At 31.4% G+C, this 27,481-nt stretch overlaps 1 protein-coding gene across 3 annotated transcripts in view; it reads right to left on the bottom strand.

The window, feature by feature from the left end:
• LOC122511120 (protein lozenge-like) overlaps positions 1–27,481 on the bottom strand; it is a 46,797-nt gene that overhangs the window by 6,308 nt on the left and 13,008 nt on the right. The window contains exons 3-4 of one of the 3 annotated variants that reach the window (XM_043626181.1): positions 22,134–22,262; positions 18,100–18,405 (exon numbers count right to left, since the gene is read on the bottom strand). In XM_043626181.1, the coding sequence (XP_043482116.1) occupies positions 18,100–18,405; positions 22,134–22,262 (435 nt within the window). The remainder of the gene's footprint in view (positions 1–18,099; positions 18,406–22,133; positions 22,263–27,481) is intronic. The other 2 variants (XM_043626182.1, XM_043626183.1) reach the window with 2 other exon arrangements.

The following is a 27,481-nucleotide window of genomic DNA, read 5'->3' as shown; positions in this document are numbered from 1 at the left end:
ACGAAAATAATTTTTTTTCAGCTTATTATTGAAAAGAACGAGAAATCAATGGAAAAAAATTGATAATCAAAAAAGAATTTTTTTCTTTCTCTCAAAGTGAATTGGACAGTGAGTCCGCCTACTACCGGGTATAAGGTCGAGGTCGTGGGCCCTGTAAACTGGTAAAACTGACGTTACGCCTACCGTCGATAGGTCGGGGTCGTTCTCAAAAATTCTCAAAGGGGACCGCTTCTCGCGTCTCAAGGTGTATATGTGTGTGTACGAAAAAGGCGTCCAGGAGTGATTACCTAAATCGTTCCATATCCTTGCCGCAATTACCGGAACAACAATAACAAAACACAGCCATAGAGACGAAAAAAAAGAGAGCGAGAGAAAGAGAGAGAGAGAGAAAGACTAAAGGACCATCTGTTGGATGATAATAATTCAGTTTCTTCAAGGAAGGATGAAGAGCAATCAAAAAACGCCATATATTCAAGACAAGCGAAAGAAAAAAAGAAGAGACGAAACAAAAAGGAAAGAGGGAATAAGAAAGGATGAAAGATAAAGATAAAGAAACAAAAAGAAAAGAAGGAAAGAAAGAATGAAAGATAAAGAAGGAAAGAAGGAAAGAAGTGAGGAAAAAACAAGGAGAGAAGAAAGAAAAGAAGGAGAGAAAGAGAAAAAGAAGGAAAAAAGAAAGAAGGAAGGATAGAAAAAGAGAAAGGAAGAAGCTAACAAAACATGGACCAGAAGAGTTAGAATGAAAAGAAACTCTAAACGTTCCAAAAGTCCATATCTCATTATCTTCCTTTCAATTCGACTCTTTTTCACCTTTTCAAAAATTACCAAAAATTATCCCTAAGGCTCGTTTCATTCAAATTTGAATGAAACGAGACGAAATTTTTTCGACAAAACAAAATTAAAAATGTACCTATTGCTTAAAGAATATGTTTACAAAATTTTTTTGCGAAATACTCCTTTAAACTAATTATATAATCTGCTGATTATCGGCTGTGGTTACTTTTTATTAATTGTGAATAAAAAAATTTCTGAGGACCCAGATAATTATTGGAATTGTTCTAGCAATTGTTTGGAACCAGTAAAAAATTTTGCGACCAACAATTGTTAGACAAGTGAAGATAAAGTTCGATCAAAAAATAATTTTTCATCTTCTGCTGATTATCGGCTGTGGTAAATTTTTTTAAATTGTTCTTGAAATAATTTTTGAAGACCCAGATAATTATTGGAATTGTTCTAGCAATAGTTTGGAACCAGTAAAAAATTTTGCGACCAACAATTGTTAGAGAAGTGAAGATAAAGTTCGATCAAAAAATAATTTTTCATCTTCTGCTGATTATCGGCTGTGGTAAATTTTTTTAAATTGTTCTTGAAATAATTTTTGAGGACCCAGATAATTATTGGAATTGTTCTAGCAATAGTTTGGAACCAGAAAAAAATTTTGCGACCAACAATTGTTAGAGAAGTGAAGATAAAGTTCGATTAAAAAATAATTTTTCATCTTCTGCTGATTATCGGCTGTGGTTACTTTTTATTAATTGTGATTTAATTAATTTTGAGGACCCAGATATTAATAGGAATTGTTGTAGCAATAGTTTGGGACCATTAAAAATTTTGTACCAGTATTATAGTAATAATGGTACGAGTATTAGTAGAAGTAGTGGTACCAGTGTCAGTAGTAGTAGTAACAGTAGTGGTACCAGTATTGTAGTAATAATGGTAGCAGCATTAGTAGAAGTAGTGGTACCAGTGTCAGTAGTAGTAGTAGTAACAGTAGTGGTACCAGTATTGTAGTAATAATGGTAGCAGCATTAGTAGAAGTAGTGGTACCAGTGTCAGTAGTAGTAGTAGTAGTAACAGTAGTGGTACCAGTAGCAGCATTAATAGAAATAGTGGTACCGGTGACAGTAGTAGTAGTAGTAAAAGTAGTGGTACCAGTAGCAATATTAGTAGAAGTTGTGGTACCAGTGGCAAGAGTAGCAGTAGTGCTACCAGTAGCAATATTAGTAGAAGTAGTGGTACCAGTGGCACTAGTAGTAGTAGTAACAGTAGTGGTACCAGTAGCAGCATTGATAGAAATAGTGGTACCAGTGTCAGTAGTAGTAGTAACAGTAGTGATACCAGTATTATAGTAATAATGGTAGCAGTATTAGTAGAAGTAGTGGTACCAGTGTCAGTAGTTGTAGTAACAGTAGTGGTACCAGTAGCAGCATTAATAGAAATAGTGGTACCGGTGGCAGCAGTAGTGGTACCAGTAGCAGTATTAGTAGAAGTAGTGGTACCGGTGGCACTAGTAGTAGCAGCAGCAGAACTAGTGGTACCAGCAGTAGTAACAGCCCTAGTTGCATTAAAATTAACAAAAATTTTTTCCTCATAAGAGTGAAGAGTTGAAAATTAAAAAATCATAATGAGGAATTCGGTTAATAAATACGAAAGTAAAGAAAAGAAGAAAATGGATTAAAGCACGTGGGGCTTCGGTTCCCACCGAGATAGATGCTCGCTCGGTCGTGTAACGTAAGTCGATATTGCGCTGTTGCGTATACTCTTGTCAAGATACATATATACATATGTGCATTATAAAGAATATACATATAGATATATCGATATACAACCAAACCGTTAAAGCAAGAAGTCTTATGCATACGCATAATATATACAGGATCACTCAGGAAACTCTTGCCAAGCCAATGCGGTATCGCTTACCATCAACGATTTCTTATATAAAGTATCTCGTCTCGGGGGGATAGTGTTTCTCTTCTGAGGGACGACGAGATCTCGCGACGTGCTCGCGGACTCTTTTTTTTACTCTTTCCTTTTTTCCCCTCTTATAACTTTTCAATACTGAAATTATAGACGAATTAGAAACAAATTTTTTTCTCGTTCAAGCAAAATATTTTCAACGAACTCCGACGCGAGGAGTAATTAGGGCAAAAAATAATTGATTATTTAATTAATTAATAATAAACAAAAAAATGAAAAAAAATTTACTCTTTGATTTTTTGATAAGTTTAAATAGAGACCCCTGGGTAATTTTGCTTCTAACTGAAGTATGGTTCGAGGCAATTTTCTAATTTCAAAAATACATTTTCTATATTTGAGATAATTCTTTTTTTTCTTTGCCTTTTTCTTGAAGAAATGACGCGAGAGGGGTGTTTTTAAAGGAAGAAAGAAACCAAGAAACGACGAAATAACGGCGGTCAATGGACGCTTCGTTAAGTAGATGGCTGGTCGGGGACTAAGCACCAAAACCACCTCGCTGTGGTTTCACACCCACAGAGCGGTAGTAAACAGCTCGGTCGAAGTTCCTTTGGTCAGGACTCGTGCGTTTCTTCGGTCAAGAGGTACACGCGGTTTCATCAATTGTAGTGTACGAAAGCCAAAAAATACTTCCGGGAGGGACCAATTGCTTAAGGAACACGATTGCCGAATATTATAATAAAATCAATAATAATCGACAAATGCCAGATGTTTTCACCAAAAAAAAAAAAAGAAAAAATTTTCCATTCTTAACAATAATTTATTTCTTTCACCTTATAATTTTGAAAGAAACTGAATGTTTATTTTTTTTTTACTTTGTAGTATACTTTGTACATATTTTATTACTTTTCTTAAAAAAAATTATTTTCCAAAATTTTAATTTATACATCCCTGACTTTTCCCTGAATTCCCTGACTTGTGGCAAACCCTAAAAAAAATAAAATTAAAAAAAATAAATAAAAATAATAATAAAATAAAAAATAAAAATAGAGTAAGAAGAGAAAAATTTTACACTGTTAGCAAAAAAAGAATTAGAGATTTTCTATTATTGAAAAAAAAAGTTTCACTTGAATCTTGAGTTGAAAAATTTTTTTTCCATGCGAGATAAACCGTGTGATGTTGCAGCATATATGTACGTATACGCATCTTTGCTTCTTTTTTTTTAATAGCGGTTGTCAGCAATTACTCCATGTACTACAGTTTCCGGACACGCTATCCCATTCATGGCTATTCACTTCATTCACCCTCTCGAAATTGCGCACAAACGAGAGACTTTGTCTGGATCAGGGTTGAATGAAGTTAAGATGAGAGTGCTCATAAGAATCATCTCAGAAGAAAAAAGAAAATTTTTTTTTCAAAAAATAAATTCAGAAAACAGGAAAGAGAGTAGAATTTTGTACTCTTTATTTTTTCTTTCTGAATTTCTCACTCGTTTTTTTTTTTTTTTTACTAAAACTCTCCTCTTTATTGCATACAAATGCCAATTTTCGTGCATAGCGTGCATGAGATTCGTGGTAATAATAAAAATAATAATAATAATAATAATAATAATAAAAAATTTAAAATAAAAATGATAATAAATAGATGAAATTTTGTTTAGAATAAAACTCTTCATCTCTTCTTTTCTTGTTTATATTTTTTGTAATAGTAATTATTACTCAATATTAATAATATCAATATATTATTAAATAAATATTATTAATTTGTAATTAAATAAAATTTTCTATTTTTGAATTTCCCGCCAATAGAGTTCCTTAAATTGCCGTCTAGATGGCATGAAAGTTCTCTCACAAACGAAATAAAGTGAATAGATTTTGGTCAGTAACTTCTCTTAATTAATGAATAATATTGCTTCATTTCAGTTGGAGGTGAATAAATAAATCAAATGAATAATATTGTAAATTACAATAATAAATAAATTGAAAATACTAACCAAATAAACGAAGTAAACGTATAAACCAAGAAAAAAATAAATTATAGTAAAAAAAATTAAAGTTAAATTAATAGATAATAGAATAGAAAATAAATTATTAAATAAATAGATAAGTGAAAAATAAGTAAATAAATAAATGAAAAATAAAAAAATGAGAAAAAATAAAAGTGAAGAAAGAAGCGGTAAAAATTTCATGTGAGTGACAAAAGTGAGTAGAAAAAGCAAAGGACCAAAAGTGAATAAGGAAAGAAAAGGAAAGCAACATTGGTTCGTTTTAAAGGAGATAAAACAATAACGGAACCAAAGTAACGTCTCAATTTTTTTTCTCCCATTTCTTAACATTCGAATTTTTTGATTGCCAATCAATGTCCCAATTGAAGCGTGATTAATTGATTTCTGATCGCTGTCGCTTTCACTAAAAATTTCTGCGTCTTGATTCCTATTTATTACTGTAAATTCTTTCCGATTTTTCTTCACTATGTCATTTTTTTTATTTTCTCTCAATTTATTATTATATAAAAATTAAAAAATGATAAATAATTATAGAAAATAAAACATCATAATTGTTATTGAATTAAACAAATTGTTATTAAATTCTAACTGATAAATAAATAAAATAAAATACTGATAAATTATTAATTTTCTAATTTCTAATAATTTTTTCTTCGGTTTTCATTTTATTTCTATACGGTTTCATCGGGAAAAATTAATTATAGTTTTCAATCAAAAGTGTTTAAAAACTATAAAGTTAAGATGAAAAATTTCTTCAACTATTTCAATGATTTTCTTTCTGTTTTAAAATTATTATGAGAATATTCGGTCAATATTGTATAGAAACTTTAGAAACGATCACCGACTGACACTTAATAATAGAGATTACGTCGCTAGAGAGAGAAAGAGAGAAAGAGCAAAATCTTCAGAAAAAATAAAATTACTGTTCCTTTATCATTAAAAACAAAAAAATATGATTAAATTTCTTCGAGGGAAAAATTATTTCCCTTTGAAAAAAAATTTCTCTATTGGAAAAAAAATAATTTCCACTCAATTTATTAATGGTGGAAATAAAAAAAAAGAACAGTTAAATGCCAGTAGTTACCTCAATCAACGCTAATTGCTAATGAAATATATTTCGTGGCAAGGCTTATTTACACACTGGCCGCACTATTTGTTTGTGGTCAATTATTTTTGTCGCCGCAAAAGAATTCATTTGATTTTATATTTATTTACGTCTAAGGAAAGCAATTTCATTGATAGGCTTAGTTGGAAAAAAAATGTATGGACTCTAATTTCGTATTTAAAAATTTGAAGTAGATAAAATATTTTAATGTAAAATTAATTTTAATGTAAAATTAATTTTAATGTAAAATTAATTTTAATACTAAAATTTAATTTTTTAATTTTAATACTAAAATATTTTCGACAAAAAATTATTATTTTAATAATAAAATATTTTCGACAAAAAATTAAACAAAATGGTGCACCCAGAGATGAAAAATTTTATTTGAAACGAAAATACTTTTACTCGACTGAAATAAATTATATTTGTTTCAAATATAATTTTTCATTTCTGAGTGTACCATTTTGTGTAATTTTTCTTGAAAACATTTTTAATTTTCTTTTTACTTTTTACAGAGGCTTCTAAATTATTTATTTGTTTTGAATAAGAATTTTACTTGTCACAAAAAAAATTTATATTTGACCCAATAAATGAAACTTTGAACCGAATAAAATTTATATTTGAACCAAATAAAATTTATATTTGAACCAAATAAAATTTAAATTTGAACCAAATAAAATTTATATTTGAACCGAATAAAATTTAAATTTGAACCAAATAAAATTTATATTTGAACCGAATAAAATTTATATTTGAATCCAATAACATTTACTTGCAACTAAAATTTATTTGAGCCGAATAAAATTTATTTGAACGAAATAAAATTTATTTGACACAAATAAAAATTAAATTGATTCTGAGTCAAATATATTTTTTATTTGGGTGCAAATAAAAATGTTTATAAAAATAAAATAACAAAAAAAAATAAATAAATAAACATTTTTTGATAAGACGGCGAATGTTCGGAAATCTAATTTTCGTACGCAGGATAATTCAAGTTCCACGAAACGATAAAGGATGTACTTTCTTTCTGTACATATAAATAAAGTACTCTCACGCATGACTGAATACATCAGGTACACATGCACTGATCGAATAATATATAAATATAAAAATACGATCTTCCTGCTTCTTATAATTTTCTTTACAATAATACAAAAAATATTTTTCCCCCTGAGAAATAATTTTATATACTTTCGTGTATAATTTTTTTATTGCTATAAAAAATATATTATTTCAATTATTTTACCAATAAATCGATACTAAAATCGTGAGCACATGAATAATCTGTTAATAAAAAAATATAAACAATTATTGCTAATAAAAAAAACAGATTGAAATATTTTTTTAAATAAATTTTTTTTTATGTTTTGTTTTTTTTTTTCTAGGAGAAAGAAATTCATCTTTTTTTCATTAAATTCTTTTTCTTGTTATATTCTTTTGTTACAGTTTGATTTCCTTTCGGCACGACCGGTTCAATGTAATAAAAGAGTTTACAAGCATTTCGTGTAGAAGTTGAGAAAAAAAATATTACAAAAAAAAAAAAAAAAAAAAAATGAAACAGCCAAAAACTTGGAGAAAAAAAATAAAGACAAAGAACAGGGCTTCCTTTCGATCCTAATTCAGGTTTACCCGGTCACTACTTCCGTTCGAGAGTTCGTCGGGTTGAATGAAAAGGGGGAACACAAGATTCTTGGAAACCGGATGTGATGAGAAGACTCAATCTTCCTTTTTTTTCTCCTGAAATCTTTTCTTCCTAGTCCTTCATTTCGTCTGCTTTCGCATTTATCAATTGATTAAAGGTTTCATATTTATGAATTGTTACTGAAAAAAATTCAATTCTTTACGAAAAATTTAGACTCGCCTTATTTTATTTATTTACTGTTTTTAAATTTATTATAATTTTTCTCGAACTGTTTTTTTAGTGAACAAAAAGTTTTGTTCAAAAATAAATAAATATCTGAAAAATAAAAACAAAATAAATATTTTGTCTTTATTTTTCAGATATTTGTTTATTTTTGAACAAAACTTTTTGTTCCAAAAAAAAGATACTTCAGAAATATAGTAATTTAGAAATAAGACAAAACCACTTTGGCCCCGGTTTCCACTGGCGAAAATGTCTATTTCAATCTCTTTATAATATTTATAATAGTGAAAAAGATGATGAACGAGATGGACAGTAATGGGAACTATGATTCGGTGGAATTATGCGCATCAACTTTTGCATGTGATATAAGTACAAAAAGGGTCTTCTTCTTCTTCTTCTCTCTTGGGCGAAGAAATCTTTTCCCTGACTTTGCGTGGATGTGGGTTTCTCACGATCAGACGAATGTGGCAGCAGCCTTTAATACTGCCGCAAAGTGCAATGTCGTTTACGGTTTAGCAAAAGTAACCGTGAGGGGAGGAGGAGGAGAAGAAGCGCGAGACGAATGGCGAATGAGACGAGCGACTCGTTATTACGTGTGGCCAAGTACATGCGTTCGTAACGTGAATGTTGATGAATATTACAAATGCATACAGACACACCTCTACTAAAAACTTATAGTACCATACATGTGTTATTTTACGGCTACTTTAGTGGCGCCATTTTGCCATGCGAAGATTCTATTTTATATACTCTTTCTTTACTCTTCTATATTTTATATACTCTTTCTTCATTGTCCTACATTTTATACACTCTTTCTTCACTATTTTATATTTTACTTACTCTTTCTTCACTTTTCTATCTTTCATATACTCTTTCTTCACTGTTTTATATTTTATTTACTTTTTCTTCACTGTTTTATATCTTATATAGAAGGAGTTTACACCGTAAGCCTTAAATATAAGCCTCCGCGCGCATAAACGGATATACCTCCAGGAGCATATATTTGCGCCTGCGCGAACACGTGGTCAAGGCAAACTCTTTCACAACACAGCTGCAGGCAAACACTTTGCGCAGACGCAAGTATATGCTCATGGAGGCATATCCGTTTATGCTCGCGGTGGCTTATATTTAAGGCTTACGGTGTAAACTCCTTCATACTCTTTCTTTATTCTTCTATATTTTATATACTCTTTCTTCACTGTTCTATATTTTATATACTTTTTCTTCACTGTTCTATATTTTATATACTCTTTCTTCACTGTTTTTATATTTTATTTACTCTTTCTTCACTGTTTTATATCTTATATACTCTTTCTTCACTGTTTTATATTTTATAAAAACTTTCTTCACTCTTCTATATTTTATGTACTCTTTCTTCACTGTTCTATATTTTATAAAAACTTTCTTCACTGTTATAATAATAATAAATAATAAAAAATATAATTATAATAATAATTATAATTATAATATAATTATTATTATTATTATTATTATTATTATTATTATTATTATATTATATTATTATATCACTGTTATATTTTACTTACTTTTTCTTCACTATTTTATATTTTACTTACTCTTTCTTCACTGTTTTATATTTTATTTACTCTTTCTTCACTGTTTTATATTCTATATACTCTTTCTTCACTGTTCTGTATATAATAAAATCAAAACTTATCGACATTTATAATTTTATTTATATTTCTTTCTTTCGTATACAATAATATTAAAGCCTATCGACACACAATTTTATTTAATTTTCTCTTCTTGGTATTTCAATTTCAACTTCTACATCTGAGATTAAAGAAGCAAACAATTTTAGGTTATGTCATATTTTAATTCAGATTTCCTTTCGAAGGAAATACATTAACATTCCATTAAAGTTTTTCAAAAAAATTAATTCTACAGAATTGTTAGTTAAAAGTATGAGAAATACAGATTTTCAAAGATTTTAATTTGAAACCTTTTCAAAATTCAGTTATTTTTAAAAATTCTTGCTATAAAGCATTCAATTTTCAATATATAATCTAAAATTTTAACTAAAATTCATTTTTAAATCAATTTTTATTAGAAAATTCTACGAGAATTCAATTATTTATAAATAGGTACAAAAATAAATAATTTATTAATAGTTAAATGTTTTTCAAAAACTTAATTTTTATAAAGTATTTTATCAACAAATTTTTACATATTTGAAATCTTTCGACGAATTTTAATAATATTTTAAAAAATAATTACTTTTTTCGAGGAATTCGATTAAAGTTGTATTAAAAATGATTGAAATTTTGCAATAAGTTTTATTATTTATGAAAATAATTATTGAATTTTATTACATTTTTTTTTTAAATAAGTGGTTTCTTTTGGAAAATTTTATTAAAATAGTAGAAATTGGAAATCATGGAATTGAGGATAATTTTTTTAAATAATTGAAATTTTTGCCTAGAATTTTATTATTTTTTAAAGATAATTGATATTTTAACGAATTTTAAAAATTTTTGAACATGATTGAATTTTTCAGAAGAATTTTATTACCAATTTCTGTAGAATTTTAATTATTTATGTAATAATTAAATGTTTGCGTAGAATTATATTTAACTTTTTTTTAAATAATTGAATTTCGAGAAAAATTTTTATTATTTTTAAAGATAATTGAAATTTTGGCAAGAATTTTAAAAAATTTTTTGAATATAATTGAATTCTTGTGAAGAAATTTATAAAAAAATTTGTGAATAATTGAATTCCTGGGAATTTTTATTATTTATGTAATAATTAAATGTTTGGTTAGAATTAAATTCAACTTTTTTTTTAAATAATTGAATTTCGAAAAAGAATTTTATTATTTTCAAAGATAATTGAAATTTTGAAGAGAATTTAAAAAAATTTTTCAGTAATTGAATTTTTGCTAAAAATTTTATTGCTATTGAAAATAACTAAATTACTCTAAAAAATTAATTATTTTTGAAAATAATTGAACTATTAAGAATAAATGTATAAAAAATTTGTAAATAAAATTGAATTTCTGTGAAACTTTAATTATTTATGAAAATAATTAAATCTTTGCGTGTAGAATTTTATTCAATTCTTTTTAAATAATTGAATTCCTGAGAAGAATTTATTATTCTTAAATATAAATGAAATTTTGAATAGAATTTAAAAAAATTTTTGAACATAATTGTATTATTGCGAAGAAATTTATAAAAAATTTGTAAATAATTGGATTTCTGTGAAATGTTTATTATTTATGTAATAATTAAATGTTTGCATAGAATTTTATTCAATTTTTTTTAAATAATTGAATTTCAAAAAAGAATTTTATTATTTTTAGAGATAATTGAAATTTTCTCGAGAATTTAAAAAAAATGTTGAATAATTGAATTTTTTCGAAAAATTTTATTACATATTGAAAATAATTAAATCACTCTAAAAAATTAATTATTTTTGAAAATAATGGAATTATTGCAAATATAATATTTATAAAAAATTTGTGAATAAAATTGAATTTCTTTGAAAATTTTATTATTTATGAAAATAATTAAATGTTAGCGTGTAGAATTTTATTCAATTTTTTTCAAATAATTGAATTTCGGAGAAGAATTAATTATTTTTAAATATAATTGAAATTTTGAATAGAATTTTAAAAAAATGTTGAACATAATTATGTACTTCTGCGAAGAATTTTATTATTCTTGTAAAAATCCATTATTTTTAATAGAAGAATAACTTTTAATAAAAATAAGATAAAAATCTTTGACCTTACCCTAAACTGTGGCAATCCTGATTAATGTACATTTTTTTATTTGGAGTCTTTTTCAATTTTTAAATCAACCATTTTTAGAAAAACGGTCACGTTTACACTAAAAATAGTTCATTTGAAAATGACCGGCGTTTTGATGATCAATTAATAGTGCCGCAATTTTATCTAAAGGGCAAATTGTTGTTGATTTCGAGCAATTTTCTATTTCGGAAATCGAACTGAAAACTAATTTTTACTTGTAATAGTGTGGGAAAACAAGAGAAAAGTGGCATATCATTTCCTGTGCATTGGCCCGAAAACAATATTGTCATCGCGTGGGAAAAATCAGTAAACTCGATCGAGTCAATTTTATATTGAAATCCCTCAATCTTTCTTCTTTTCTTAATTCTCATCTTCACTTCTCAATGAGATATATATCTTATTCAAGATTCATTCATGCTTATCCTCCAAAAAAAAGTGGCAAAAAAAATTCCATCATTTTATGTAGATTACGTAATTTTTTTCTAATTTAATTAAATTTTTTCCTCCTTAGAAAATTTTTTGATTTTTTCTCTTTAATTTCCTTCTATTCTTATTATAAATAAGGATAAATTTATAATACTTTTATTATTATAAAATTAGGAATTAATTATTATGAAATTTATTCTTATTCATATTTTTATTTCTTATTCGTTTTTCTTCTTCTAAGAATTGTTTTCGCTTTTATGTGAATTGGCAAGTGAAAAATACTTTTTTTGCACAATCTTTCTACTGAATATTTGTCTGAATAAATAATATAACGAAAATAAAAATTTTAAAGAAGTTTTGGAATTTATCGCGGTCTTTTAAGCGGTTTGGGTTTCCTTAAGCTTTCTCATTGCATTACGTGTCCGATTCGAAGCTAAGGATGTTGTTCCAGGATATGCGATAAGTAAATGGAACGATAAAAAATATAAAAGTCGAGTAGCTTCATTTCTAAACGTCTTCAATATTTACTTCGCAAAATATTTATTTCTTTTTAGAAAAAATTTAAAATAGTTTTCCTTTTTTCGAATTTTGATTTCTCATTTTCAAATTTCAAAAAGTCATTTTTTTAGCAAAACAGAATAAGAAGTTTTTGTGAAATTCTATTTTGAATTTACAAACTTTTATTCTACAGACAAAATGCAAAAAGGGTATTCTTAGAAAATCAAAAAAAAAAAAGTTGGGTTAAAATTTTCGCGCAGGAGAATTTTTTTTCATGGCAAAAAGAGAAGGAAAAAAGAGGAAAATCGGAGAGAGTGTATGAACAGTTTCATAATTTCTAAACCAGATATTAAAGCGAGAGGTAAAACTATTGCTCATCCAAAGTTGAATCAAAAGTACGCGAGAGTTTGTGAATCCGGCTTTTCTATTGGTTGTTGGCCTCATAGTACACAACGGTATGAAGTAAATAAGTAGCAGCAACAACAGTCGTGGTAGACGACAGTGCCGACGGATTTACGAGTTTAATTAAGTTCTGCGGTCGCATTTGTCATTTTAGCAGGCATCGAATACTCGTTTATGCGACTATAGGACTCGCTCAAAACTTTACTTTTCTATGCGAGGAGAAAAAAATTTTTTTTTCTCCTTTTCGGAAGATAATGAAATAAATTACATAATGCAATAAATGAAATAAATCAGCGAATACGGCAAATAAATATTTACAGTACTCATTAAAATTTAATTCAGCTTTTTATTTAGCTTTCTTTTTTTTTATTTAGCATTTTATTTTATTTAGCTTTTTATTTACTCCCAAGAGTAGGAAAAAATTTTTTTATTAGAGAAAAATTATTACTTTAGATGAGAGAAAAAAATTACTTACACTTGAAAACTTTTTTTAAAAAGTTGGGGTATGATGCAATACGAGTTAAAGATACTTAGTTGTGGAAAGTTAACTCTTTCAGGGTCGATTTTCTCAGGGGTTTAGTAATAATGAAACATGTGAAAAAAAAGACGGGGAAAATAAGTAGCTCGGTACAATGGTGTACCACTAAAAGGCGAAACTTTGTTTCAAGAACGATGGTTTGTGCGTGTAAGTAGTGAATAAGGGTTACTTTCTTAAAGAGGGTTGAGAGGTAATTAGGAAAGTGTCATGCACACTCCTATTGCGACACCCTTGCGTCGCAGCTCGACAACCTATCATAACCTATCACGAGGTTATTAGCGCTTTAGAAGCCTAAATTCCAGAATTAGACAGATAGCAATAAAAATTCCGCTAAATAAAAATTTTCTCTTCTCCAAGTTTCAATTTTTCACTAATTTATAATTAAATTTCAATTTTTTATTTGTAACTGTAATTTATTGTAATGTACTTAGTATTTAGTCTGGGCTTTTTCACAATATCCCTTACTAGGAAAATCTATTACTCGTCCTTCCTTTCATTCATCTTTTCTGACTGCAACTCGACTCGACTTGCAATTCTCAGCAAACAATCTTTCGAAATAAAAAGAGTAGAATGCGAAACGAGAGAGAGAGACAATTCTGTCGCATAATTTTAGATGTAAACCTCGTGGTGAAGAATGATAGACAATTTGACAGAGGAAAAAAAATTATAAACTAGCTAACTGAAGGTGTGGGAGATGGAAAAGAGAAAAAAGAGTTGCAAAATGGTATAAGAGGAATGGCACGTGAGAAAGGCGAAAATCGTTCTTTAGACCTCTATTACTGCGACCTCTATTACTGCGACCTCTATTACTCTATTTTGTCTTTTTGGTTTGCTAATGTCTGACGCTGGGTAAATAGGTGAAGAATTCTTTCACTGTATTCCTTCAGGGAGCTCCTTCTTTGGCTCCTTCTTCCTCTTCTTCTTCTCCTTCCCCTTATCTTTATGCAGGACGGCAGAAATCGTCAGTCAAATGGTGAACGTTAAGCAGATAACACTGAAGAGTCGTCTGAAGAATAGTTAGGGGACGCCACCGCCAGATGGCACCAAATTCAAGATTTGTCAAATGGAAGTATTCAGTAGAAGAACACCTAGCATTTCTCGCCAGAAAAACTTATTAAAAGTCAGTAGAAGAAAATTGTAATTCACCAAAATAGTACCACCTTAGTGAATACTAATAGGTGCCTTTGCTGCATTTCTCGACAGAAAAACTTATTAAAAGTCAGTAGAAGAAAATTTTAATTCCCCAAAACACCTTAGTGAATTCCGATCCCTTTGCGGGTCCTTCTGCTTTCTCCAAATCAGCAGAACCAAAATTAAAAATTGAATTTAGGTTTCTTCACTTCAGACAGAAGCAATTCCTCCAATCGAGATCCTACTTAAATTCCAGATTTGGCAAATAATATTCAGAAGTACAATTTGCATTTCTCGACAGAAAAACTTATTAAAAGTCAGTAGAAGAAATTTTCAATTCACAAAAATAATACCATCTTAGCGAATACTAATAGGTGCCTTTGCGGCTCCTGCTCTTGAGAAGCCAAGAATAATTTTTATCTATTACGGAGTTTTATTGGACGTCAGTCCAATAAAACTCCGTAATAGACAAAAATAGCACAATCAGGAGCTACAGATTATTTTCAGCACCCATGCCCCAGGAGCCAAATTAGGATAATTTTGAAAGCACAAAAACATTACAACTATTAGATCGACTATCATCAAAATCAATCAATAAATTCTGGATTGAAAAGAACAGTCGGTAATCGGTTCAACAAGATGCTTTTAGCACCAGGTTATTTTAGTTATAGTGAAAGAGATTGAGGAAAAGATTGAAAGAAGATTTGGTTCTTGCATTATATACATATATACATGTATACAAAAACGTAGACGTAGAAGCAGACAGAAGGAGTCAGAATGTACAATCATTTGTGATTGTTTGACACCCCATAATCAGCGTCCTTATATACCCCTTCTTTTCTTTGCAGTTGTATCCATCAAGAGCGGCTTCTCGCTCTTCATATTATATTGTACACTTGTCTTCCTGATACCTCATCTTTTTCTCTTTTCATTTCCTTCTCCTCCTCCTCCTTCTCTTTCTCTTATTTTCTCTCAAAGATCCTCCCTTGTCTCTCACTGATTATGCTTGTTCTTTGTCTGCCTCGTGAAAAATATCCGCTCATTGCTGCCACTGCCAGGGCTCATTACACCGATCACGACTCGAGATGAGACTCAAGAAAAATAAAGAGAGAAAGAGATGAAGAACGGACACGGTTATATTATAAGAGACAGAAATAATGCTCACTTCCCTTTTTTTCTCACTACCTTCGAGGTCGTTCTACCCTCTGGCAAAAGAATCTCTTGTAATACTGTTGTCTCCGCGGATAATACTATTTTTAAACAAAAACTTTTCTTTGTTATCTCTTTTTTTTGCAGTTTCGAAAATTATGAAAGAAGTGTTTTTTTAGTATTTAGATTTAGGACAGAGGCAAAAAAAATTGACCGAACGAATGAGAGGATAAAAATTTGTAAGAGTAGAGAGAGGATGAATGGAACTGTTGGTTGGATTTAGTTTCACTTTCAGTCAGCAGCTATTGCAATAAGCGAAGCGAGGCGTAAGACAAAAGAAGAAGTTTATTGCTGAAGGGCAAAAACAACATGGATCCAAGGTATCGATCGCCGTTTCGATATCGATCACAGGATCCCTGGTATTACGCAGAAGTGTACGTGAGACTGTATATATGATCATGTCAGATCGGAATTGGTCAGTGGAATGAGAGACACGAGAAAATTACATCCACCAACGCTCACGCAATCATTTCGCACTATACAAGATGATTATGCTTTAGGTCTTTGGGGTGAGGAAAAGGAGGTGAGAAAATAGGTGAATAGAAATAATAATGGTTTGTCAATCTGGTACTGAAATATTTTACTTTTGAAAAGTTAACTTATCCTAGCTGAATAGTTTAAGAAAACTTAACTTCAATTCAGATTAATTATCTTTTAGAAGCGAAGTCAAATTGCATCAAAGGTTTGTTAGAAGAAAATAGAAGATGTCCAGTGAATTAAAGAATTGTCATCAAGGTGATTCGCGAAGGAAGAAGGAGAAGAAGAGGGGAGTAGAAAAATGCGAAGGCACCGAATGGATCAGATCAAGAAGACCTCTTGAGGAGGTCAGTCGTACAAGAGATATCGAGGAAAGATCAACAAGATCAAAACAACTCCCAAATATAACCGATGATGAATCCGATAGATGTCTTTCCCGATAAATGTCATCATGGTACTTCCAATGAGACTCAAAATTAATATTTATAAAACAAAACTTATTAAAGATTTGTAGAAGAAAATGTTACATTCAGTAAATCCGCGAATCATCATCAAACGGCGAATGTCATCATGATGCTTCGAAGGAGACTCAAAAACAATCGCTTAAAAGTTTGTTAAACAAAACTTATTAAAAGTCAGTAGAAGAAAATTTTACATCCAGTGAACTAGGGAATTATCATCAAACTTAGCAGCACAGTAAAATTAAATCAAATGCTTAGTGGAACAAAGTTAACTGTCCTCTGATTAGTAAAATTCATAAACCTAATAGAGGATATTTTTCTGCTATACATCTCCCCGCAAACAGATCGTAATTTCCATTATCAAAATTCCAAAATGAGATTCCCCTTCTGAAATGTATGTTAACACCACTAACCGAATTAACTAATTCAGCGGAATAATTGAAAAATAAAATTATCTTTTTCTGAAATGATGATCCACAAGCGTAAAATGTAAAATCCACTGGGGTAAACGAGGTAATTACAAGAGTGGACGATCTTGGAGACCGCGCGCGGTTGTTTCCGGGAGGGGAAACATTTGAGAGGGGGGGTATGTCGAGGGCAAGGCGCGCGATGAACAAGAGGAAAAAGGAGATTGGGGGGGAGGGATCGGGGTACAGAGAAACCGCAACGCAGCTTCAAAGAGGTCTTCTTGCCAGCAGCGACTAGTACAGGGGCGCGTCTACTTAACTTTGATCAGGTCGGGACCGATGATGCGAGACGAACCTCGGCAGGCGAAAAAATCCTTTCGACCTTCTCTCCTCCTGTTTTTTTTCTTCTGCTCTTTTTTTTTGTTGCACCACTGAATTATCGACCAGGAATCGCCGGCAAAACTCTAGCACACTATTTGGTAGTATATATATATAATGTTTCGAGAGAGGTCTAAATAGTTGTCGAGGGGAATGGGACACTTTCCGTGATGCACAAGAGGCAAACAAGAAAGAGCGAAAGAAAGATAGAGAAAGAGGGACAAAAAGGAAGATGAAACAGCAGGTTGAATGTCGTTATTACGTTGAATTAGAGGGTGCAGAGCCGGAACGAGGTATGAAACTATTACCTCGCGAAACGGCAAAGCCCCCCTTTCTCGCTATGAGCATATTGACTTGAGAGAGTGAGATTATTTGAGTCTCTGGACCAAACGGATTGTCTTCATTTCATTGCAAAAAAAAAAATCGATAAATATTTTTTTCTACTCACGATCATAAAAAAAATTACTCAAGTTTTTTTGATTGAAGTTTTCAATTGTAGGAATGACAATAAAAAAATAGGAGATCTACTTTGATGCGGTATGGATATTGCCAGAAGAACTATTTTTCAACTTGGACAGTTTGAATATGACGTATGACAAATATCCATCACTTTGATAGAAATGTCCAAATAATTCTTAGTCTAGAAATTCTCTTTTAAAAAAAATATTAAAAATTACTCTTTAATTATGTAGAGTTTAATTTCCATTTTGAGATAAAAATCATTACCTCCATGTTGAGGACTGTGTTTGTAGCAGTCCTGATGCACGGATGATCCCTCAGTCGTCGCTAAGTGAACGCCAGAGGAGGGTGACGTTGTTCGGTTTACGTTATTGGGGTTATTGCATGAACCATTTCCGGTACTCGAAGCTCCATTCCCGGTTTGCTGACCGTGCATATGGGACGTATGATGATGGTGATGTTTGATTCTTCGATAGGATTCTAGTTCCCGAAGGTGGGATGTAAATGACGATGGAGCGTCGAGATATGGTCGTTGTCCTAGACCTACAGCACGAAATTGTTGATGCTGCTGTCCTGGAAAAATTAATTTCAAAATATTTCTGATTATAATATGAATGTATATTTATTCAGAAATAGATAATTCTAATAGATATTTTAAAGAATAAAAATTCTTTGCTTACTAGCTAAGAACAATTAATCGAGTATCTGTCAATATGCACATTGTTGTAATTGTCGAGAAATTGAGAACGTGTTTGAGTAATTAACTCCATTGAGTGGCGTAATTGAAGAAAGTCGATCACTCAGTAGTCTATGTAACTTCAATAGAATTCCTCGCATATTATCTAGGCAAATCTCCCGAAATCCATAACTATAGTATACTATTCATGATATTGATATCCTAATTTGATACTAAAATTTCAGAATCTTGAAATATCATCTATTATTTTATTCCAGTATACCGGAAATTAAATTTTTCTTCTAGATTTTGTCAATTTAATATATCAAGGAGGGATAAAATGTTGATTCATAAGAAAAGAGTTAGGACGCAAATTGTAATATTCACTCGGTTGAGAGACACCTCCTGCTAGCGACAAATAAAGTTCGACCGCAAACTGCACGAAATTGTTGGCGAGAGAGAAAGAGCGTTCCAGATGGTCAAGGCTCTTTGCTTTTGCTTGGTCTCGATACTTGTATATTATTCCATGCTACTGACTGTTAATGGTTGCATTCACAGCAAAGGGATGATGCGCGCAAAACGCCAATAAGATGGAAGGAGAAAAGAGGCCAAAAAGATGGGACGAAAGGGCAATTCAAATGGATCCCACGATTACTCACGTAACCGGATGCCAGGAAGTTTGTAATTTTTGAGAGAAAAAAACATATCTCGAGATACAAAACTTCTTCTCATTCTTTGCATCTTGTAACACTTCCGTTTGTCTTGTGTATTATTTTTCTCTTTGGGATTTATTTACTTCTTTTTTATCTCATGGGACGTTGTTCTGGAATGTTTGTTGCATACCAAGGTCACTGTTTTCGAAATTAAATAAATAATATTAACACCTTTGTGAAAGTTACAATTCATTTGAAATGCATTTCTAATTTTGTGTTTTACGTGTCACAAGTGACAAGCTTATCTAATCAGAAGTGTGCCGGTCTCTTCAAACGGAAGTACGGCGAGACTTTTCTTGTTTCCCTCTCCATTTCCCTTCTGTCATTCAAACTTTATTTTTCATCCTGACAGATTCTCTGGACGGAAAATTAATACTCCACAAAATTCTAGATTACTCCTGATAATTTTTTTTTCAATTCGCGTCATTCAAAGCAAATGCATCCACTTCAATTTTTGTTTTCATATTAATTAATTAATTTTAGCATTTTTTTAGGAACTTGTCCAGGAGACTGAAGTCGAAGTGAAGAAGAAAAAGAAGGAGAAGAAGAAGAAGGAAGATACAAAGGTGAGGAGTGGATCAGATCAAGAGAACCCCTTGAGGAGGTCAGTCGTACAAGAGATGTGGAAAGAAGATCATCAAGAACAGATGAACTTCCAAATATAATCGAAGATGAATCGGATAGAAGTCTTTCACTATGGATGTCATCATGGTGCTTCGAAGTAGACTTAAAATCAATCACTCAAACATTTGTTAAACAAAACTTATTAAAGATCAGTAGAAGAAAATTTTATCCAGTGAATCAGCGAATTGTCATCAAGGTGCTTAGCAGCAACCTGAAATTAAATCAATGGTTTGTTAAACCAAAATTATTAATGATCAGTAGAAGAAAATTTTATATCCAGTGAATTAAAGAATCGTTATTAAGATGCTTCGTAACATCTGGAAAAATCATCGAAACAACCAAATTTATTTAATCTAATTAATTAAAGTAACGAGAACGGATTTAACAAACTAAAAAATATCGAATACCAAAAAATGTGGAGAGGGATATTATTCCTCCTCACTGGCATATTATTTTCGAACGTCTCGAGATAATCTAAGTCTCATTATTGTTTCACCTAGTCGGGCAAAATAAAAGATTACGTCTCCCCAAAGATTCAACGGCTACAAGTTTGACGAACTGTAAAAATAAAAAGAAATTTTGACAGTCTGTCAGAAAGACACGAAGGACAGCATATTGCATACACAGTGACTGTGGAGAGGGAGAAGAGGAGGGGGGTATTTGCGATCACGCATCTAAACAATGTAATACCGTGTACAAGTTGCCGTCGGCCAACAACCGACGCTTCATTGTACGAGAACAATGTGACGCTGAGGTCTGCAAACACCTGCTACCTATCATTATATTCGCATATAATTGTCCCAACTCCCGATCCTTTTTGTTATTCCACATATATATGTATACATATTTATATACCAAAATCGTTTCACTATTTTGTTTTCTCTTCTAAAAACTAGTTTACCTTTACTCTATTTTCTTATTGTACGATATAATTTCGGCAATTTGAGTTTGTATATATATATATTCTATTCTGAGTCGGTTTTACCACGAAAGGGTCGAATTTCTTCCATGCATGTATGTGTGCGTCAGAAGAAAAGAGAGAGAAAATAGGAGGGTAGTCGCGTGCGGACGATTATTAATTTTTATTATATTATTCAATATGCGAAAATACACCCACAGTCTTATGTTATTGCGCACACGTTAATTTTTCACGATATTGAGCTGCTGAGCATATTTTTTTACTTCCGCATCCTGTTTTATATAACCATGTGCGAATCAAAGTCCCCGAAATTGAAAAAAAGGGTTAATGCACTACTACAATAGTGCATTGACTTCAAAATTTACGAATGCAAACGTTTACGTATAGATAAATTTTTTTTCAAATTCCATTAATATTTGAATATCAATTATTATTTTTTCTTCCTAGAGAGAACATTTTTTTTTAGTTTGCTTTTAGCGGATTTTAAAAAAACAATATATCATTTTTATTTTATTGTGGAATGGGGTATACATAAAAATGAAATAAAATTTGTGTAAAGGTTCCTTTGTTCTGGAACGGTTTATAGTTTTTTTTTTGACGATATGTGAACTAGAATAGCAAATCGTTTTGGATCATCAATACTTTATCCTGGCAAATGCGAAATGGCCACAAAACCAGGCCGCGGACTCTCTCGCGGTCGAGTCGACAGCGTCTATTAATCAGATATCGAAACGACAGCAATTTTTTTTGTTTTTCGTCCCAAAGCAAAAGGGCATTGGAGATTCATCATTGCGTTAAAGTAGCGAAGAGTAATGCTCATGTTTGTGTCAATCACTTTTATCGAAAATAATAATTTGACGCTTTTTTTTTTACTTATGTCTATGTCACTTCAGAAAAAAGGTGAAGTATTTTTCATCTTTTTTAAAGACGCACATTTTTTAGGACAAGAAATATGGTGGTTGATAAAAAATGCACTTTTTTGAATTTAAAATATAAATTGTCTTTAGTTCGTGTAAAGGAAGAGGCGATTCAGTGTGCATGTAAATCATAAAGGCCACTTGTACAGATAGTTGTAGATAGTTATGTGCGCGCGTGTAAAAGCACGCGCTGTGAAAACGTGAATAGGTTTAAAAGGAATACGCTGCACCACGCGCCGCACGTCGGTCAACTGCATCATCTCCTATATACTGACCATCTGTTCGATAATGACTTCCATTTACTACCTACATGGGATTTTCTGTAAATTATTATCGATGCATATTCTACCAAATAATTTCATGTATTGCTCCTCGATATACAACTGAATGTCCATTATTATATACGAAACACTATAAATTCTATAAATTTTAAAGTACCATTAGTTATGTACCTATTTTATACTCACTCGTCTTGGATCGAGGTTCTCGTGGTCCATCGACAGTCACTTTGATTGCACGCGTGTACGTTGCTACTTGAGGTGGAGTTGTCGATACCGTTATCGTTATACTGAAACTCTTCCCTGTAATAAAATAGTTTCAATTAAAAAAAATACAAGGAGGAATTTATCAATAGTTTTGTTGCAAGAAACATTTTGCAAAAATTAATGGGTTTCATTTTTATGAAAACAGAATTCTTTAGTAATTAATTTTTATTATAAAGATTTTCAGCTAGGTGAGCAGGAGTCAGAAGCTGTAGTGACGAAGAAGAAGTAAGATTCAAAGGTGAGGAGAGGATCAGATCAAGAGAACCCCTTGAGGAGGTCAGTCGTACAAGAGATGTCGAAGGAAGATCAACAAGAACAGATGACCTCCCAAATACAATCTTGGATGGATCCGATAAATGTTTTTCACTATGGATATCATCATGGTTTTTCGAAGTAGAAACACCATGACGAGAAGACTCAAAATTAATCGCTAAAACATTTGTTAAACAAAACTTATTCAGGATCAGTAGAAGAAAGTTTTACATTCAGCGAATTGTCACCAAAGTGCTCCGAAGTAGAATCAAATTAATCGCTCAAACATTTTTTAAAAAACTTATTAAAGGTCAGTAGAAGAAAATTTTATATCCAGTGGATTAAAGAATAGTCATCAAGATGCTTCGTAGTATTTGGAAAAATCATCAAAACAATTAAGTAAAATTGGAGATGACTCTAACAGAAGATAATGTTAGTTTTATGAACTAATTTTACATGAACCATCCTTAAGATATGATGTCCACCGAAATTCAAGTCGAAAAAAAGACGTTGTTGAGGTACATTAAAAATTCTTGATTCAGAGTTGTAAAAATTACCAAAAGATAGTGAAAATACTAAACAGACAACTCCTTAAAAAACTATATAGAGCAACACATTCTTATTTAGAAAAACTAAAAAAACGTTAAAAAGAATTTTTTGAGAAGAGAATAATGGTGAAATGTGAATAGGACAATGAGCACGGCGAGAGCGATGATACCGCAGGATCAGAATCGAGAGAGTCAGGGGGTCAGAGGTGGGATATAACTAGAATATAACGCCGTACCGCTTTGCAGTCAGTTGCAGTTCCCGGGGGTGGCGGGATCAGGGGTGTTTGATGCCGGTTATCATGTTGACAGACACAACGGGGTGGTTCAGGGTGGACCAAGGGGAGACAATTACAAATCGTTGACGTTTACGCCATTCCGACAAACTTGTACGCGATGCGTTTTGCCTAAAAGAATGTTTTCATGTCCAACATATTGATCTCATCAAAATTTTCCAATTCGATTTTTATTCCTCTATTTAAATGTAAAATAAAAATTAGAATTTTTTTTCAATTTTCAACAATGTTTTTTAAGAATTGTCAAAGAAATATGCGTCCCTGATCTTTTTTAAATACATTAGTAAATAATTATCAACATTCGTAAATAATTCTTCTTTGCCATTTAAAACTATTACGGTTTCAGGGTTAAGCTATATACCCTCTGGTAAATTTATATCTGACAGGTAATTTCACTTTAACCAGCAATTGAAAAGAGTTTATGAAAATCCATTAATCATTATACATTCAGACCGACGAGGAATTATTCTTTCTGTTCAGCTATTTCCGCTATCGTAATATTTTAATAGCATTTTGTTTTTTGGAATTCTGTTCATAAAATTAGATTCCTCATATACAAAAGAAGTTGACATTGGAAATAGAATAAAATAAAATTGAAATTTATGTGAAATGTTAAGAATGGTGTTTGATATTTTATTGTCAGTTTCTTTTCGAGGAGTCGAGTTTCTTTTTTTTTGGGCAGAGGGTTAAAAGGTGTATTGTTCTCTTAGATTGAGGGAACGTTTAGCACCTCGTAGATTTAGGCGAAAAAACAATGTTCCTAAATGTCTTTGAACTGTCCATCTTTAGTTGATGTGCTTCTGAGGGTCCTCTGAATTGTTATAAAGAAGAAACTCGCTTGATGGTTTACACCTCAAGTGAAGAACGGTAGACGTTCCATCTTGAAGTATATATAAGAAGTTGGGAGCGGTGAATTACCAAATGCATATTAGCGAGCGACGGGTCGTTTAAGAGCGTGTAGTCAATCTCTCCGTCGGACATTTATGGAGAGGGAATTAATATACCGGACCTTCAACCTCGAGACCTTCGTCAATGATATATGCACACGAGTGCTCCACCTCCCTTTGGAAGCCTTCATTCCCCTATTACCCCATTGGAGAACGCCGCTCTTGTCTCTCTCTCTCTCACTTCAAATTATAAATTCATGCATCTTGGCCTATGTGCCAAGGTGTGGACATGTTTTCATGCAATTTACATGTCATTGTACAACTACTTCTCGAAAATAATAACTTTTCTGAGGAGAACTATTCTCAAAATTTAGCAAATTGCAATTTGAAATTGAAGACGAAATTGCAAAACGCTTTCTTACTCAATGAATCAATCTAGTTTATCAAAAATGTCTAACAAAAAATTACACACCAGTTGTGACAACAATTGAGAACTTCAACAAATTGTAATAATACGACGTAGTATTTTTATCAGCATATAAAATGTAAACAACACGTGTATTATAAAGTAGAACAGGATCTCTATATGCAATTTAATAAATTCAGAGAGACGATTCACACTGATGGTTCTATAACAATCTTAATAATAAAGTTTTTCAGCTAGGTGAGGAGGAGACGGAAATCGAAGTGACGAAGAAGAAGAAAGAAGATGCAAAAGTGAGGAGAGGATCAGATCAAGAAAACCTCTTGAGGAGATCAGTTGTACAAGAGATGTGGAAGGAATATCAACAAGAATAGAAGAACTCCCAAATATAATCGAAGATTAATCCGATAGATGTCTTTCACTATGGATGTCATCATGGTACTTCAAAGGAGACTCAAAATCAATATTAGTAAAACAAAACTTATCAAAGATCAGTAGAAGAAAATTTTACATTCAGTGCATACGCGAATTATCATCAAACGGCGGATGTGATCATGACGCTTCGAAGGAGACTCACAAATTTGTTAAACAAAACTTATTAAGGATCAGTAGAAGAAAATTTTACATTCAGTAAATCAGCGAATTGTTATTAAGGTGCTTAGCAGCAACCTGAAATTTAATCAGTGGTTCATTAAACACAAATTATTTATGGTCAGTAGAAGAAAAATTTATATCCAGAGAATTAAAGAATATCCATCAGGATGTTTCGTAGCATCTGGAAAAATCATCAAAACAAGTCGTCAGTTGAAACACATAGTAAAAAGAGTTTCACCGTCAAAGGTGATAAAATCAGTTATCGATTCATCTCAGTAAACATTAATTAAGAAACTCAGTTTCAAGGAAAATTAGCCTGAGAATTTAAAGAACCCAAAACTGGCACCATTATCCTGTACCTCCGCTACATAACGTCTTAAAAACGTGTTATGTTCTAAAAACTTTTTTAGAACATTGGACGTTGTTAAGCCGTTATGTAGCGGACATGAAACGTTCTAAAAATATCTCGGTATCACTGTTATTAAAAATTAAACTTTCTTCTACTGATCTTTAATAAGCTTTTTCCCCCAAATTCCAATTAAACTTTCTTCTACTGATCTCTAATAAGCTTTTTCCCCAAATTCCAAATTTTATTTCATTGCGATAAGTTCGACAGAAAATTAATTCCCATTCCACGGGGAATTAATTTCCCACTAGAGTGCAAATTTGTGTATAGTAATAAAATAAATTTGTGAAAAAAACTCATTTCTACTATAATAGATGGAATAAAATGAGTTACATGTCAAGAGGTAGATTTTCAACTGCTAACGGAAAACGTCATCCATTGCCGAGTTCATCGCATTTGGGGCTAATAATGTCGCACAGCAGCCCCGTGCATGGACCTGCGGTTAATACTCGATGATGGGAACGGTCATCTGCAGAGACAGGACCAGGCGGCCTATGCATTCGCGAAACGACAAACGGAACGGTTGGACAGAGCGACGGATGGACAGGCAGAGACAAAATCGGGCCACGCGTATGTGGCACCTATAACGTGCGGCACCACGCTCGAGTGCGATGTATCTAGAATTTCTCCTCTATGTGTTTCTCTCTTCCACTCACTCACTGTGTGTAGCAGTATTAGTGCAACACCGAGATGAGATGAACGTCATCCCACACCATTGTAGCAAAGCACAACCGCCCAAAACCACTCGAAACCATCCGTTAATACTCGTGGCGAGTGGTGGCCTGGATGGGGATGAAACTACCGGTCGGGACAACTAGGCTAGGAGGATAGGGGAGGGAGGAAGGGGTTTTGAAGGCAGATAGGTGAGAGGGGAATGATGTACCACTCTCAGTAAAAGGGACAAGTTGGGGGGGGAGGTAACAGAGATATGAACACAGAGTCACACAACAGGATGTCTCCTGGAATTGTCAAATAATTACTATCGACGATAATATTCCGTTCCCGCAGATATATGGACTGTGGTAGAATACTAATTAAAGGCCAAGAGAAGACCCCCCCTTCGTAAAGCATTACCAAATCATTTTTTTCCATTAATCCCCTTTCCCTTAAATTCTCTTAAGCTCTTAATAATTTATAATCGATTTCTTAAAAAATAAACAGTTTAAACAAAAATCATTAAAAGCGATAATTGAGTCAGTTTCTATGGTTTAGAATCCAGCACTTAAATTTAATTACTTTTTCACCATTTTTCAAACATTGAAAAAGCAATACGTTATTGGTAAATCGAGAAACGATATGATTCCCCGTATGTGAAAAACAAATCATCAAGATTTGAATTGACTATTCTCTAAATGGATGGAAAGGTTTATTAAATGGATTGATTGAATAGTTAATTGACAGGATATGAGATGAAAATCATTTTCAGTGAATGATACACAAATATATTATTATTATTATTATCAATACTCATAAATGTATATTACTAATTTGTTTCGACGAAAATTTCAGAAATTACTTTCTACTTGAAATAATAACAATTCTGGAAAAAAAATTAAAAACAGAAGAGAAACTCTGTTAGAAAAAGTTGGGGAAAAAATTAATTAGTTTTGTAATCTGGAGAAGAAAAATAAATTTCATAGAAATCTTCTGAATTGAATTTTAAAAGCGATAAGTTTACAATTTTCATAAATAGATGATCTGCAAAATGTTTTAATTTGAACTTTTAGAAAATTTCATTTTTGAATTAATTTAATTAGAAATTGTAAAGAACTTAGATTTTTGAAAAATTTTAATAATTCAACTACTTCTGAAATTTTTTAATATACATTTAATTAATTATTAAAAATAATG

This window comes from Leptopilina heterotoma, unplaced genomic scaffold (assembly GCF_015476425.1).
Source record: "Leptopilina heterotoma isolate Lh14 unplaced genomic scaffold, ASM1547642v1 Lhet_80, whole genome shotgun sequence".
Lineage (NCBI taxonomy): Eukaryota > Metazoa > Arthropoda > Insecta > Hymenoptera > Figitidae > Leptopilina > Leptopilina heterotoma.
This window is presented reverse-complemented; position numbering and strand designations above follow the sequence as displayed.